Raw genomic sequence first — 16,421 nt, forward strand, 5'->3', positions numbered from 1 at the left:
TGTGTGGAGAGATTCATTATCCAGAATTTTGAAGATAAAGATATTGCTGTCTCAGAAATATACTTAAGTTGCTTTCATTTCTTCTGTGAAAGTAGGGGGGAAATGAGTTATAGACTGTGACTTCTTCCACTGGAGTGTAGGAGATTGAGGGATGACCTCAGAGGTTTATAAAATCACAAGGGGCTTTGATGAGGTGAATAGTCAAGGTTGTTTTTCCCCTGAGGTGGCAGAATTCAGAACTAGAGGGCATGTTTTTAAGGCGAGAGTAGAAAGATTTAAAATTGAAATGAGAAGGAACCTTTTTGATTTAAACACAGTGATTTGTGTGTGGAATGAACTGCCAGAAGAACTGGTGGAAGTAGGTACAGTTACAATATTTAAACAACGTTTAGATAAGTAGATGAATAGGAAACGTTTGGAAGGATATGGGCCAAACGCAGGAAAGTGGGACTAGTTTGGTTTGGGAACATGGTTGGCGGAGTCTAGTTGGACTGAAGAGTCTGTTTCCATTCTTTACAACTATGATTGATTCTCATTCAAGTAAGCCACCAATCTACAGGGTTCAGTCATTTCTCTGGTATAATGCAGGAACTATTAAATATAAAACAATACAGATCCAATGCAAAGACCCAAGGAAATCAGGAGGAATAGCAACCAAACATTTTGAAGACCACACACAAACTTATCTTAGCCAGATTCTAAGAGTTGATTTTTTTTTGAGGAGCTAGAGTAGGGATAAAAGTAAAAGTTGACTCTACTCCAGTGTACAAGAGACACTGGGGCAGTATTATATCAGTAGTGGTCAATTAACAGGCCATTTCCAGGACTACTGTCCAGTTCACGTCTCAAGGTTGGACAGCCCAAAAAGCAAAGCCAGGGTTGAATGTCCCAGGATGAGGGCACCTTGCTATGAAGAATTTCTTCAAAAGCAAATTATGGAATCTCCTGGCAGTGTACTGGATTTTGAAGGCATGGCCATGATGTAAATCATCTCCTGCTTACTGCTGAATGTGCTCATCAAGGGCAATTCAAGAACATAACATGCCTGCCATTCCACTGAAGCCAACAAAACAGGAGTAGGAATAGTGGATGTGAGGTAGTTGAGGATGTCTAGATGGAGGAAGGTTCTGAACACTTGTACAAATAAAGACCAAGGGTTAGTTTATGATCAATTCTCATATCTGGAATCAATCACCCTAAGCTGACAGAATTCTCAAAAGACAGACATGAAGCAGAGCGAGACCAAAGTGAATGATAGTGTGGAACTGTATCATTTTGGCAGTGTGCAACTTCAAGTTTATAATATTCTTGGCAATGGGCAACCTAATGTTGAAATTCTCAATGTCCTCCATATCGGTCTTTGAAAAATCATTTAGCCATATTTATCGATAGTTCCATCTGCAAAGAATCTGAGCCCAACATGTGGCAACAGAAGTTATGCTTGAACAGTTATGCCTTACAACAGTGCAAAGATCTAGTTACACTTTGTAACTTGATTAGGTCACAATGACATAAAAAAGGTGGATTAAAATTAATTTAAAAAAACACAGATAGTGGTTGTACACAATTAATATTATGGAAAGTCACTGATTAGCCCGGGTTGAGCTACAGCATATAAAACAAACTCAAATTTAAAAAAATCTAAAAAGGAAATGTGACCATGCAGATACTCTCCACTGGAAAGCTGGGCCTTATTTCAATAGAGGAACTGCATTATATTAAGCAATATTCAGGTTTCTTAACTTTTACTCAACAGTTCTACAGTAAAGATACAATAAAATGAGACTGCAGTTAATTCAAAGTAAAATTAAAATCCCTCAATGTTACTCTGTGATCCAGGATTACAGTAGCAGTAAAAGATAAACTATTCACAACACATTGGACTATAGCAATATTAGTAATTTATATATTATTCTTACAGGCAAGATATGTTTGGTTAATGGAAACCTATGCCAATGCAAAAGATGAATGTGTGCAGGAGATATCTGGCATTGCCTTCCCCAATGGCTGCCAGGTACTAGCCATCTACCTGAGGTGCTAGTGACAATGCTCCTGAGCTGTGCTTTAATATATAAAAAGGTTGTTAAAATGCAAGAACTAAAATGGTTTTATTTATCAAAGTAGTACACAGTGCAATTGATTTCTGTAAAAGAGCCAGATTCCCATTGTGAATCCCATCACCACAGAATTATGAATCATGTTAAAGATTTCAATTCATGATTTTCAGCCATTACCTATTTTCCTTTGTCTGACATATTCCCACCAAATACACAAATAAACACCAATTTAAGCAGCCCTAGCAGGCATGCAATTTGGGAGAGTGTTAGGGGCAAAGCATGCAGCAAGCAGCAACAGTGTGTGATACACAAGCCTAAAAGAGTCCCACCTTCCCAGTCTGTGCTGGGTATGGACTGTGCTGCTGGAAAGACATCTCCAAAATCATAATCTATAATGGAAAGAAGAGACAGAAACAAAAAAAGAAACAAAATCTGTAACAAATGAAAATCATGGTACAATATTAAAATAGCACGAGATGAACTTCCATTGTACATGGATGTCAAAATGATTGTTGGTTATTCCAGCAAGCCTGCAGCCAATTTCAAATGCCTTTCTACCATCCTTGTACAGGTGCTGGATATAGAATGACATGGGACAGCTACCCCCACAGGAAATGGATGATGTTTTGTATTCTGGGACTTTTAATTTTGAACAGACAGCTGAAATAAAGAGGCACTGTTGGACATACCAATTGTGCAGATGCAATGAGTTTGGACATGATGCTGCAATACAAAAACAGTGTCCCCAAATAGCAATCATACAAAGTCAACAGATGACTGGTAAATGCGAGACGACTTACTGTCTCTAACTTGACACACACTAATGAAATTAGTAAATTGCTCTGTTTCAATACCGTATCCTCTGCTTGATCAATAAAAGACTCACCGGAGAGACAAAGTGCTGACAGAAACACACAGCTATACTTTAACAGCATGGGATAATTTTAAATACACTGCTGTAAGCTCCTCGTACAAATATTGTTGTGCAGCTCTGGTATTTATCAAGGCCACTGAGCCTCCACCCTCTTCACCTGCTGTGGGTTATTACTCAATTGAGATAGGATAAATAGGCAAAGTCTTTTCCCTGGAGTTGGGGAGTCCAGAACGAGAGGCATAGGTTTAGGGTGAGAGGGGGATAAGATCTAAAAGAGACCCAAGGGGCAAATTTTTTCACGCAGAGGGTGATATGTGTATGGAATGAGCTGCCAGAGGATGTGGTGGAGGCTAGTACAATTGCAACATTTAAGAGGCATTTGGATGGGTATATGAATAGGAAGATTTTTGGAAGGATATGGGCCGGGTGCTGGCAGGTGAGACTAGATTGGGTTGGGATATCTGGTCGGCATGGACGGGTTGGACCAAAGGGTCCTGTTTCCATGCTGTACATCTCTAGGACTCTAATTGCACTTAGTTCGTAGTGACTCACCAATTTTTCCTATTTTCATTACAGATGATAGCAGCAAACCAATAGATAGCAATGGTGGAACATCACTGTTTGTGTTCTGAATTATATGCTGTGCTGTAAAACACATTCAGTATTTGAAATTGGACAGTTGCAATTAACCAGAGATCCAGGCATTGATGCCTGTAAGGCAGTGCACCAAAACAAAGTGTCGGTGACAATTGATTTCATTGGGAGTGGTGCAGCTGATTACAAACCTCTGTGATGATTTAGTCACTATTCTTTGGCCTAAAAGCAAAATAAATTACAGTCTGCTGGACCATTCTTGGGATCTCCAACATGTTGAGCGTAGCAAACAATGGTCAGACTGCAGCAGCTTCTCTCAGGAATGTGCCATTAATGGCAGTTTGAATAGCAATGCCCATATCTCAAGAATAAATTAAAAGGTGAAATAGATTAATGGATAGGTATTTTCTAGGTGCAGCATCTGGCCAGCTATACAGAAAATAAAAACATTGAATACATAGCATATAAAATTACAGATCATTGCCCATTCAGCCTCTCCAAATGATGTCCAGTGATATTCCAATTGCAAAGTTGATAGATAATTCTTCTAAATGAATTCACTGCATGATTGAGATCCCTATTCTGAAATTGCATACTCAATGTTCTGCAGATCTGACAGTTGGACATTCTTCAGTCCTTCACCATGTCTTTCAATTGAACTCGTGTGAATTGTGTAGGCAGGATTTGCACTGACTGAAATTTAATAACATTAAATCTTTACATTGTCTGAATATCAACCTTTTGAACAAAAATGGTCCTTTCCCACTTCAAATCATTTTCTCTCTAATGCAGTAAGCTCAGCAGGTCTCACTTCATAAATTATCCATAGAATTGGAACAAAAAAAGTTTCTATTATTTGTTGAAGAGCCTGCCAATTAAAAAACAAGACATACCTATAAGTGGTCGTATCACATTGCTGTCCCTCCAATGCACTGCAGGAACAAATGTAAGAACGTTCACACTGTGTAGTTACCACCACTGGGTTATATTATCTTATAACTTCCTGATAAAAAATATTGAATGCTTGGTAGAAAAGTTTATATTTCACCAGTTAGAATGACCAGGTAGCTGGCATGAGTCAACAGAAGTCGATAAGTTCAGTTGTAAGACAAAGAACAATCCAGGCTAAAATATAGCTGGGGGCATAGCGCCATCTCTGGTGTGTGGTCTCACCCTTCCTTCTCATTCCATCAACTACGTTCGAGCAACATATGACCTTGTAGAGGTTTAAAAAATCATGAGGGGCATTGATAGGGTGAATAGCCAATGTCTTTTTCTTAGGGTGGGGAGTCCAAAATTAGAAGGGATAGGTATAAGTTGAGAGGGAAAATACTTAAAAAGGACCGGAGGTGTAACCTTTTCACACAGAAGTTGGTACGTATATGGAACAAGGTGCCAGAGGAAGTGGCGGAGGCAGGTACAATTACAAGCTTTAAAAGGCATCTGGATGGGTATGCAAATAGGAAAGGTTGAGAGGGATATCGGCCAAATGCTAGTAAATGGGATTAGGTCAGATTGGGATGTCTGGTCGGTGCGGATGAGTTGGACCAAAGGGTCTATTTCCATATTGTATAACGCTTTGTTTCCATTATCCAAGTCTTTAAATTGTTGGGGTTGGGAGGACAATGAAAGATTTTAATTCATGCCATCTTCCCCATTACTCCACATGGTATTCATAATCAGCACCATCTTATGATTGTACCTGGTTTTTCTATTGAAAACTAGCTTGCCAATTTACGGCATTGTAACTTACAAAACTAACTTTTTCTGCAACATAAGCAAATTAGAAACATCCAAGATTTAACATACAAAAATCGTCTGCGTGACTAATACTGCAGAGATGTTTCTTGGCAGCACAATACTACCAGCTGCAGCTCTTATAGTATACAAATGGCCTAATTTTAATACAGGATGATTAAGTATAGCAACACATGATTATGAATAGCAACACAAAATACATTGGGGCAGGAGGCAAATCTTCCCCTACAAATCCCCAAATTGTCCAGAAATTTTCCTTTATTCAGCGACTAACCAGATTAAAATGGGGAATAATGAGATTGTTACATGCAGAGTGGGGCACAGGACAGAGGGGCCACAAGGCACTGCTTGGGGGTGAAAGAGGAACAGGCTGGAAGAAAGGGAAGCCACAGACAGGATAACTAGGAAAATCTGAAATAACAGACGTAATGAATCATTTTCAAATAAATGTGGTTATCTCTAGCTTAAGGCTGCATGTGTTCAGGAGCTACACTACAGAAAGATTATGATGGATGCTATTGTAATAAACACTGTACCAATTGTTACATTCAAATAAGAGATTGGTTAAAATATTCCAGCTTTTTGAAAATCTGATGGAAATGCATTTTCTGGCAAAAGTGAGTTTACCGTCATGTTTTTTCTGTGTAGAAATGCGTGTCAGTTATGCTGAAAAAAAAAACTTTTGTTATTTTATACCTTTTGTCTTGTGCAAATTTAAATACGGTGGCATCTAGGAAATTAATGTTTCCCTTGTATATTGTGATGTTAACTTTAATGGGGTTGATAACTGAGGATGTTGATGAATTCTTCTAGTTCTGCTTCTGTTATAAGGTTAGAATGAAATCATGTCTGCAGTTCAAATAAGCTTCAATCATTAATTCAAGATGATGTTATTATGTGACCACATGACCTAATAAAACAGTAAGAATGAAAATGTGACCCCCAAAAAACCAAAGAGTAACCCTCAAAAACAAAGTGCCTTGAAGTACAGGATGCATCCTTTCCTATTTAAGGAAGACAGTCTAGCCAGTGGGAGTGAAACTACTTTCCAAGTCAGTGTGACACAGGTGTGACTATTTTAGTGGCTCATGCTATTGTTGCTTGAGGTGGAACTGTCTGTGACACTTGATGGCATATAATGTTTAATGTGAACCTCATCTACTCTGGAATCTGCAGTTAAAAGTAAATGCAATTAGCAGTGGAAGTTAATGAGCTTTGCATAATGGTATTATGCATCAAAAGCCAATATAAAATCTGATGTCTCTCAAGGACCCAGCTGTGGAAACTTTCAGAAAATCAAAGTAATCCTAATTCTATACTCAAGGGTAAAAGTTGAGGTGGAAAAAACCGTCAGAGAGTTCCATAGGCTCGAATGATGTCTCAGTTTGCTGATGGCACACTTTATAGCTTAATGCATTTGACTTGGCTGACGCATTGACAATTCTTGAATTGCGGCTCCAGTCATTATTTGTATAGATTTTGAAACTGAAGAGTTTGCACTGCAATCTACCAATTTGTGTAGCTTGGAACATACTAACTCCAGAAGGAAAACTATGCTTTGCCCACAGTCTCCTTAGATCAAGTATTGCATGACTGGATGTATATATAGGCTTGTAGTATCTGTTGGTAACAGAAGTTATTTTTGATTAGGCAGCATAGTGGTCCTCCTTTCATAATAGATATAGACTTGGTGCCCATGATGCTGAAGATGGGATACTGTGTATCCACTACCTGTAAAGCAGTTATAGTTACATCTGTACTTAATAATTACTGGTTGGCAGCTATTCTGTACTGTACAGGGTCAGTAGGCAAGGTAGTTGCCAAGCATGCTTCTTGGGGTCTACGACAGAAACGCTGAGACAAAGTGAATGTTCATCTCTGATAGAAAAGGATTCGGCTAATCACGTTCCTGTGCTGGTTCAGCCATTCAAAGAGATCACGGTCAATCTACAAATTAATTCCATATAGTCAACTTTGCCCCATTTCCCCTAATATCTATGGCAAACAAAACCTATCAATCAGTTTTAAAATTGAATCTAGTATCAACTGCCATTTCCATAAGAGGGTACCAAACTTCTACAACCTTTTCCATGAGGATATTATTCCTAAAGTTCATTCTCAAAAGGGCTGACTAATTTTTAAAAAAAATATATACTACTTAGTCCAAAATTCCACAAAGACTGGAAATAGTTAGGAACATACAAGCAGAAGTAGGCCATTCAGTGCCTTCAATCTGCTCCACCATTTTAAATCATGGCTGATCTTCTTTCTTAATGCCTTCGTCCCATACTATCTCCATGTCCTTGTATTCAGTGTCATGACCTTTGTCTTGAAGGTACACAATGACCTCCCAGACCCCAGTGGAGTACAGAATCCTGTTGTCTAACCCTTGGATTCATGATCTATGACTTGCAATGAAATCATGGCTGCAATTCAAACTTCAAACACCTAACAAGCTACACTTTACCCAGGTTTCTCTCAAAGTGACTTACAAAAGCCAGCAGAAGACTTCAAGATGTTGAATATTTGCTGCATTATTGCAATGCAACTGTACATGGTCTTGCAATGAATGTTTGTAATGGACAATGCATTTCAAAGCATTTCAATTACAAAAGGACATCTTTGCAATCTGTGCTCTACTATTCATATACCCCAGTATATGCTCATGTTATTAACCGCTGAACCATTTGCATGATACAAAAGGATCATACCTGAGGATGCCTTAATTTTTTCTACCCTTACTATAGCTCACCAACAATCAACTTAATTGGAAATGGCATTGATTAACACATGATTAAGTTCTCTTTTTGGTAAGAGATATTTTTAAATGACTCAATCATTTTCAGCTACTTGCTCAGGGTTATTCATGTTGTAGTTGCATACCCTCCTCATTCCTTAGGTTGGGGACAGAAGGGTGAGCTTATCAGTTCTTCCAATAAGTCATTTTCTAGCTCTGTTTGAGGGTGGGGGTAGGGAGAGTGGGGTGTGCGTGTGTGTGTGTGCACGTGCGTGCGTGGGTGTATGTGTGGGTGTGGAGGGGGCACCTCTTACAGGGGTTAGGGAAGGTGATTTCCAAGACTCTTCCTAATGCCCCCCACCTTTCCTTTGAAAGGCAGTGTATGGCAACACTGAACAAAGGTTTTAAAAAGCCCTCTATTTATCTTCATTTTGACTACTATTGCACTATTTATTCTACCACAGAGGACAGCACATGCAGATCCAATCCCACATTTGCCAACATTCTTTTCTTGAATGGTCACTGAATTGTGATTAGGACGGGAATATGCTAGTTCATAAATCTAGAGATGGTGGGTTTTACTCTCCGTACACCACAAAAGGTGGACATCTGGAATACAATGCTGGGAGGGTAGTTCAGGCTGGTAACCTCAACTTTTAAAACGCACTTGGATGAACAACTGAAGTGTCATAATATTCAAGGGCCTAGTATAGGCAGTGGTATATATTTGCAGTACAGACTTGATGGGCCAAAAGGCTTCTTCTGTACTGTATGATTCATATAACAGCCAAAACTCCCACAAATCACTGCAAGTATTATAAGCTTAAACACATGAATACACTCAATGTGAACGAGTTTATAATGAGATGACTGGATTCTTTGGATACAGCAAAAGATTAGAACTTACCCTCACTGGAGGGTGCGATGGCACTATCGTCCCATTCTAGATTAGTGGAGGTGACAGAGTTGAATGAATTGAGTGACAGGCTGTCAGAACCATGCACAGAATTGGGCAGGCGCTCTTCAAAGTCCAGCAAGTGCAGCGGCTTATAATATTCTGGCATATATGGAGCCAGGTCCAGGTAGGGAACGTCCTAGATTTAAAGAAACAAACATGTGAATAGACAGTGACCAGGAGCCAAAACAAAACATCTTAACTGTGAAGTTTTACGGTGAAGATCCAATAAAAAAAAACAAATTTCCTTATTAATAAAGCCTGCACTTTCATCAGTATTAGAGGCAGTTCAGAACATGGATTGAAATGTTTTTCACTTGCATTAGATCCAGACCTTCCACAAGCATGTACAGTTTGCTTTATTATTAATATTGTTAATCTCAAGGGAGGTAAGGAATAGTGAACTTTATCCCTGTCAAAAAGTAAATCAAGTCAAGATTCCAAAATAAATACAAGTCATGCATCTCACAGGTTCACTCATTCGCTAGGCCTAACGTTCTCTTGGTTGGGCAACTCAGGTTTAGAATTACATTCACACTGTGTAAGATACATGAAATTGATATTTGTTATAGATTCTGAATCTTGGAGACAGCCACAGATCAAGAAGAAACTTGCTCATAATCTAACTGCCAAGAAAAAAACATTCTTAAAACTGCTCTTGGTGAATTTTTCAGCCAGCCATGTGGACCTCCCAGAAAGGGAGCCTGTGCCACTAACAAGGCCGTAATGCAAACAGATATTGACATATAGATGATAATTATTCCACATTTTGACTTGTACAGAGCACAGAAGGGCCCATTTAACTCAATGTGTCTTTACTAGCTCCATTAAACAAACAATCTTCTCGACAGTCCTGCAATATCGATGCTGAGAAAAATACTTCTTCTCATCATTTAAGGCTCATTGCTGTCTTATGCTATTCCTTCATATATTTTAAGAACTTACACTATATCACTTAAATGCATGTTCCTTACCAACTCCAACTCAAATCGAATGAATTCCAGGCCAGACACTAATGTGAGGAAGAGAGTCAGGTGATCATGACTGCAGACTAAGGCATTCCTTAGGGTTCAAAAGAAACACGACAGTAAGATATCACATATCTACAAGATCATTGATCTCTGTTTATCCAAGTGTTTTACTTTCTTCTATTACAAATGCAATGTCTTACTTTGTGTATTATTTTAGATACAATGGAGAATGCCACTTGATAAAGGAGACTGAGCAACTTATATTGAGAACAGTGCTGATTTAACTACATACATTTCTAAAATCTAATTACTTTTACCACTATGCTTTGTACGTAAACAATCACAAAATTCACAGGGCATGGCAACACAGGAGCAATACTTTTTAAGAGATCCAGTATACATGTACGAGATCGTCTTGGTTAGTTATTTTCCTTTGATTTTATGGCTTAAACTGCTGCTAAGATATTAAGCCAACTGCAAAAATGCATGGAATTCTCATTCTTATCAGAATAATTTCTCCAGATGTGAGCAATATTCTATGTATACCGAGTCTTATAATCTTTCTAGACTTAAACATGACTGTGGAGAGTGGAGATGAGGAGCTAATGGCTTATGATACTGGGGAGCATATCTTCATACTCACTTGCCCTTTACCCCTGTGAAATTACTTGGTGGCTCCACTACAAAACCCTTACTGCCCCCGTTGCCAGACTACAGCAAATTTAATGATACATAGGTTTTCTGGATTGCACCATCGATGAATGCAAGCCTTGTCTTAATGCACACTATCGCGTTATATAACCACCAGCCTGGTGGTCATATGACGTGATAGGTCATGCATTTATCTAATGCAAGTACTTTTGACACAGCACTTTTGCTGTCAGCTCATCCTTGTGTTACACCCAGAGTAATGATGTCATTATTTCTTGAATTTAAAATTGCTGGCTGTAGGTAACTGGGGAGCATATCATATCCCTTGCATTGATACCAAAGCTTCATTATACTTCTACAGAAAGGATAAAAAGGATTCTATATAACAACGAACCACCAGATAACATTACCCATCATTCTCCAACATCCCTATGCCTGATTAGTGCTTTTGACTGTGATTACTGTATATTACAATGTGTGTCATACAAGATACCATTTTATTAGCCCAAGAATTATGTTTTTGCATATATTCAGCATAGAAGTTGTGCCCGTTTCAGCTCTTGACAGTTTATATTTTGGTTAGCAGCCAGTCCCAATATTTCATCCTACAAACAAGATATTTTACCTACTATCTTATAACTCAGTGTAAGGGATCAAGCAGATGATACAGGTTGTGTTACAAAGCAGATCCAGTGCCTAAATGAGACTGATGATGAACACCCAGGTTCACTTTAAAACTCAGCAAATAAGTCAACACCTGTTTTTGGAGGAATTTTGAGGCAAAGATCAATTTATACACCCGTGTATATTGTACGTACAACGGAATTTACTGCTTTCCTACCAGTGATATGTCACTAGCCTGTGGAATTACAATCTTTAATTCTAAATTAACATGTTGCTGGTTTTAATAATTCTACTTGCTCTGATGAGGTTGGACTTACTTGAAGTAGTACTTATGAAGCAGGTTTTGATTTTCCCAGAATAACCTCAGGTAGCTTTCCAGAGAATTCTCGTTTAATGCAAGGTACAGCCAGGCCCGACCTAAGAGGTTGAAAAAGGGTTGAGTGAGATAGGTCAAGAAGGAATAAGCCAGGACAGCATCAGGGCCACTTTGAGAGGGTGTAAAATCAGGCATGATTCCCGCTTCTTAACACTACTCCAAGACCTGTACTATAACAAGTATGGTGTTAGCCCTGCTTGACAACAGGATCAAACTTGGCAGCATTGGTCTGGTAATGGTAAAACCTGACATGTAGATAGTGGTGGGTGTTGAAACAGAGTTGGAGAGGAGGATGAAAACAGGGCAGGGAAAAATAAAAGTAAAGAATTTAAATTTATTCTTAAATCAAACAGTACAAATGTAAATTCATGATATAGATTAGATGCATATCTGTAGTTTGAAACTCACTGCGACCAAGGTTCGTAGCTACATGCTGCAGCACGTCAATCTGCTTCACCGCTTCACTCCGTGTAAAATGGACGACCAATACCCAGTACCCAGAGGAAATGTCCTGCAAACTAAACAGCAAATTTAGAATCGTAACAAGCAGCACAATAAAGACACACAAGTGAGACATCAGTCAGAATATCAAAATAGTGCTCAGTTCTGTGCACAAGCCAGAACACACTGTGCACCAGAAATAACTGAATATCTGACATCTATGCTGCAAAGAAAAACATACAAAAATGGCCAATTTATAATGGTGAGCATATCAATTATATTACCAACAAGCACAAATGTCAAAAGCAGCTCAACCCATTACTGGAAAGGCAAGGCAGGTCAGGCAGCATCCAAGAAATAGGAGAGTCGAAGGATCTGGGGGAGAGGGGAGGAGTAGGAGAAGGAGGTGTGAAAGGCAAAAGGTAGAAGCAGGTGGGGGTGGTCATGGTGATACGTCAGAGCAGAGGGTGGAGTGGATAGGTGGGAAGGAAGATGGACAGATGGGATAGTTCAAAAGGGTGGTGCCGAGTTAGAGGGTTGGATCTGAGATCCGGTGGGGGAGGGGAGATGAGGAAACTGGTGAAATTGACATTGGCCGTTTGGTTGGAGGATCCCAAGGCAGAAGATGAAGCTCAAGGCACTCTTCCTCCAGGCATCGGGTGGCTAGGTTTTGGCAGTGGAGGCGGACCAGGACTTGCATATCCTTGGCAGAATGGGAGAGGAAGTTGTAGTAATTGGCCACAGGGCAGTGGGGTTTTTTTTGGTGTGTGTGTTCCAGAGATGTTCTCTGATGTTCCGCGAGTTGGCATCCTGTCTCCGCAATGTTGAGGAGACCACATCGAGAGCAATGGACACAGAAGAGAAGGTGTCTGGAGATACAGAAAATCTCTGTTGGATATGGAAGGATCCTTTGGAGCCCTGGACGGAGGTGAGGGGGAGGTGTGGGCACAGGTTTTACACTTCTTGCAGTGTCAAGGGAAGCTGCCAGGAGTGGAGGGTGGATTGGTGGGGGTGTGGACCTAACAAAGGAGTTGCGGACGGAATGGTCTCGGAGGAATGCTGATGGGATCGGGAGGGAAATATCTCTCTGGTGGTGGAGTGTGACTGTAAGTGCTGGAAAAGGCGGAGGATAATGAGTTGTATCCAGAGATTGGGGGGTGGAAGGAAGGGGAGGACCAGGAGGGTTCTATCCTGTTTATGGTTGGAGGGGTGGAGTTCAAGAGCGGAGGTGCAGGAAGTGGAGGAGATTAACTGGAGGGCATTGTTGACCACGTGGGAGGGGAAATTGTGGTCCTTGAAGTAAGAGGCCATCTGGGATGACCTGGAGTGAAATTGCTCTTCCTGGGAGCAGATACAGCAGAGGTGGAGGAATTGAGGGTAAGGAATATCGTTTTTACAGGAAGAGGGGGGTGGGAGGAGGTGTAGTCCAGGTAGCTGTGGGAGTCGGTGGGTTTGATGGAGATGTCCGTGCTGAGTCGGTCACCAGAAATGGAGACAGAGAGATCCAGGAAGGGGAGGGAGGTTTCTGAGATGGTCTAGGTGAACTTGATGTCAGGATGGAAGGTGTTTGTGAAGTTGATGAACTGTTCAATCTCCTCATGGGAGCATGAGGTGGCGCTGATACAGTCATCAAATTAGCAGAGGAAAAGGTGGGGAATAGTATTGGTGTAACTACAGAAGATGGACTGTTCCACATATCCAAACAGGCAGGCATAGCTGGGGCCCATACCAGTGCCCATGGTTACTCCTTTGATCTGAAGGAAGTGGAAGGATTCAAAAGGAGAAGCTGTTGAGGGCGAGGACCAGTTCAGCCATTCAAAGGAGTGTGTCAGTGGAGGGATACTGGTTGGGTCGGCGGGAGAAGAAGAAACTGAGGTCTTGGAGGATGGATGTGTTCAGGGATTGGATGACCATGGTGAAGTTGAGATGTTGGAGCCGGGTAAATGAAAGTCATGGAGGGCGTGGGTGGTGTCCCAAATGTACGTAGGGAGTTCCTGGACCAAAGGGAACAGGACGGTGTCAAGGTATGAGGAAATAAGTTTGGTGGGGCAGGAGCAGGCGGAGACAATGGGTCGACCAGGGCAGTCAGGTTTATGAATTTTGGGCAAGAGGTAGAACCAGGCAGTGCACAGTTCCAGGACTATGAGGTCGAAGGGCTGTGGATAGGAGATCCTTTGGTACTCCAACACAAGCTGATTTTAAAAAAACAGTATTTCTTAAGATTAATTAGTGTCATAATTTATTTTTTTAAATTAGGTATTTTATACTACTGCTTGCTACCATTGCATTTCTGCAAAATTAACATGGAAATTTTAAAGTAAAATCAGTATGTTTTCATAACTTTGAGATTCCTTCCCATTTCAGTTCTACTTTAATTTATGCAGAGAAGTTAACTTAGGTTGCAATCTCATAATGCTCTTTTGGAGTAAATAGCATTGTTTTTTCTGAAGTTGCCCTCACTCAGATGGTTTCTGCATTTAAAATCTCTCCCAGGAGAAAGGGGACAAAGATGGCTTGCACAGAGATTTCATTTGGATGAGGTGTGGAGATGCTTGGTTGCCAAAGTGAAACTCCTGTAACAAGAACAGAATAAGTTCAAGGTCACATACTGCCCCTTTAGCAAAGGTGATCGCAGCCTTCCATTTCATAAGGTGATGGCTTCTGGCATAGCAGTCAACTGCATGAGCATCACCTGGTGTGCCTCAGGAAGATACCTGGCATGCTGAAGAAAGGGAGTGAGTTGAGAAGGTTCATGACTTTCTGGCCCATCGAGCTTTAAGTTTTTTCTCACCACCTCCAACGTCTTTCCAACAGTCAGCATTGAGAGATCACAGCTGACAGCAACTATCTTCTAGTTGTCAATGTCAATATCCACAATCGTAATATCTCGCTCATAAGTGTCCGTATAGCAGAGGCATGAATGCTTAGGAGATCCTAACAGTGTGGCTACTTCATCATAAGGAAGGATTTTGGGATTAGGGCTGTCATCCACCTGATAATTGTGGTCAAGCTAGTGCAGATTCTATTGCCTTAGCAATGATGAAATAGTGATTGGATCAGCATGCTCCAGGACCTGGGTTGGTGGCCTTGTCTTGCCAAGAGCTATTAAGGATATATCTAAGACAGCAAGGGTGGAAACAGATAGCCTTTCCTCTTGCGTAGCATATATTGTCCATGTTTCACCACTGTTGAGAAATGCTCTAAGGATTCATTCTTGACAGTTTCCTGTTTGCAGTCAGTCTGTTATTCCACACACATATGCAACTTTGGCACATCTGTTGCACTTTTATAAATTGTGACTTGATATCAACATCAAGTGACAGATTGCTGGTAATCATGCTGCTCAGATACAAAGCTATTAACAATGAAAAGGATTGTATGATTGCATGTAGTAAAATTCCAAATAAAAGGCAGAATTAGGCGTTGAAGCGGGAGGGACTTGTCCCCACATCCAAAGTTGTAAATATGCAGAAAAATAATTTTTTATTTTATTCACGTGCATGTATTTTTTATCTTAAAAATTAATTTCCATTGTTACACTTGTGGTTGAAACAGCAACACCTAACATCAAATTAAATTAAACTCAAAAAGGGAAACCATAATTTCATTATATCTGTATATGGTCTCCTGGGATAGGCCTTTGCAGTATAATGCTGGTGTACCTACCTCTGGGCCAGGAGGCCTGGGTTCAAGTTCTACCTGCTCCAGAGATGAGTCATATCTCGGAACAGATTGACAAGAAAGTATGTACGAAAAGAACGTGGAAGTGACATGTGACAACTACCTGAGCAGTAGAAAAAAATGTACAAGTTTTACAGTATATACGCTGGTTCAGGATTAATATTTAAAGTATATGTAAAGTCATATTCTAGCTTATAGCACGCAAGGGCTGGCTCATGGAAATAGTCTCAGACCTTAATCTAATTCCTCTGGTGTTCCAAGTTTAAAAGACAACATTAACAGAGCAAGTGACAACACTTCAAGGATAACTCATTGGATGTTAGGTGCAAAGTAATCCACCGACACTCTCATTCGTTTGGCTGAACTGGTCCTCACCCCTTAACAATTTCTCCTTGAATCCTCCCACTTCCTCCAGACCAAAGGGGTAGCCATGGGCACACGTATGGGCCCCAGCTATGCCTGTCTCTTTGTTGGCTATGTAGAGCAGTTGATCTTCCGTAATTACACCGGGACCACTCCGCACCTCTTCCTCCGCTACATTGATGACTGCATTGGCGCCACCTCGTGCTCCCGCGAGGAGGTTGAGCAATTCACCAACTTCACCAACACATCCCACCCTGACCTTAAATTTACCTGGACCATCTCCGACACCTGGCTCCCCTTCCTGGACCTCTCCATCTCCATTAATGACAACCGACTTGA

The 16,421-nt window shown here is 40.5% G+C and overlaps 1 protein-coding gene across 1 annotated transcript in view; it reads right to left on the minus strand.

The window, feature by feature from the left end:
• Window positions 1–16,421, minus strand: part of plekhm2 (pleckstrin homology domain containing, family M (with RUN domain) member 2) — a 39,698-nt gene that overhangs the window by 21,997 nt on the left and 1,280 nt on the right. Inside the window, exons 2-6 of the mRNA XM_043675410.1 lie at window positions 12,006–12,115; window positions 11,539–11,638; window positions 9,950–10,037; window positions 8,928–9,114; window positions 2,387–2,446 (exon numbers count right to left, since the gene is read on the minus strand). Coding sequence (XP_043531345.1) covers window positions 2,387–2,446; window positions 8,928–9,114; window positions 9,950–10,037; window positions 11,539–11,638; window positions 12,006–12,115 — 545 coding nt within the window. The remainder of the gene's footprint in view (window positions 1–2,386; window positions 2,447–8,927; window positions 9,115–9,949; window positions 10,038–11,538; window positions 11,639–12,005; window positions 12,116–16,421) is intronic.

Source organism: Chiloscyllium plagiosum, chromosome 34 (assembly GCF_004010195.1).
Source record: "Chiloscyllium plagiosum isolate BGI_BamShark_2017 chromosome 34, ASM401019v2, whole genome shotgun sequence".
NCBI classification, from domain to species: Eukaryota; Metazoa; Chordata; class Chondrichthyes; order Orectolobiformes; family Hemiscylliidae; genus Chiloscyllium; species Chiloscyllium plagiosum.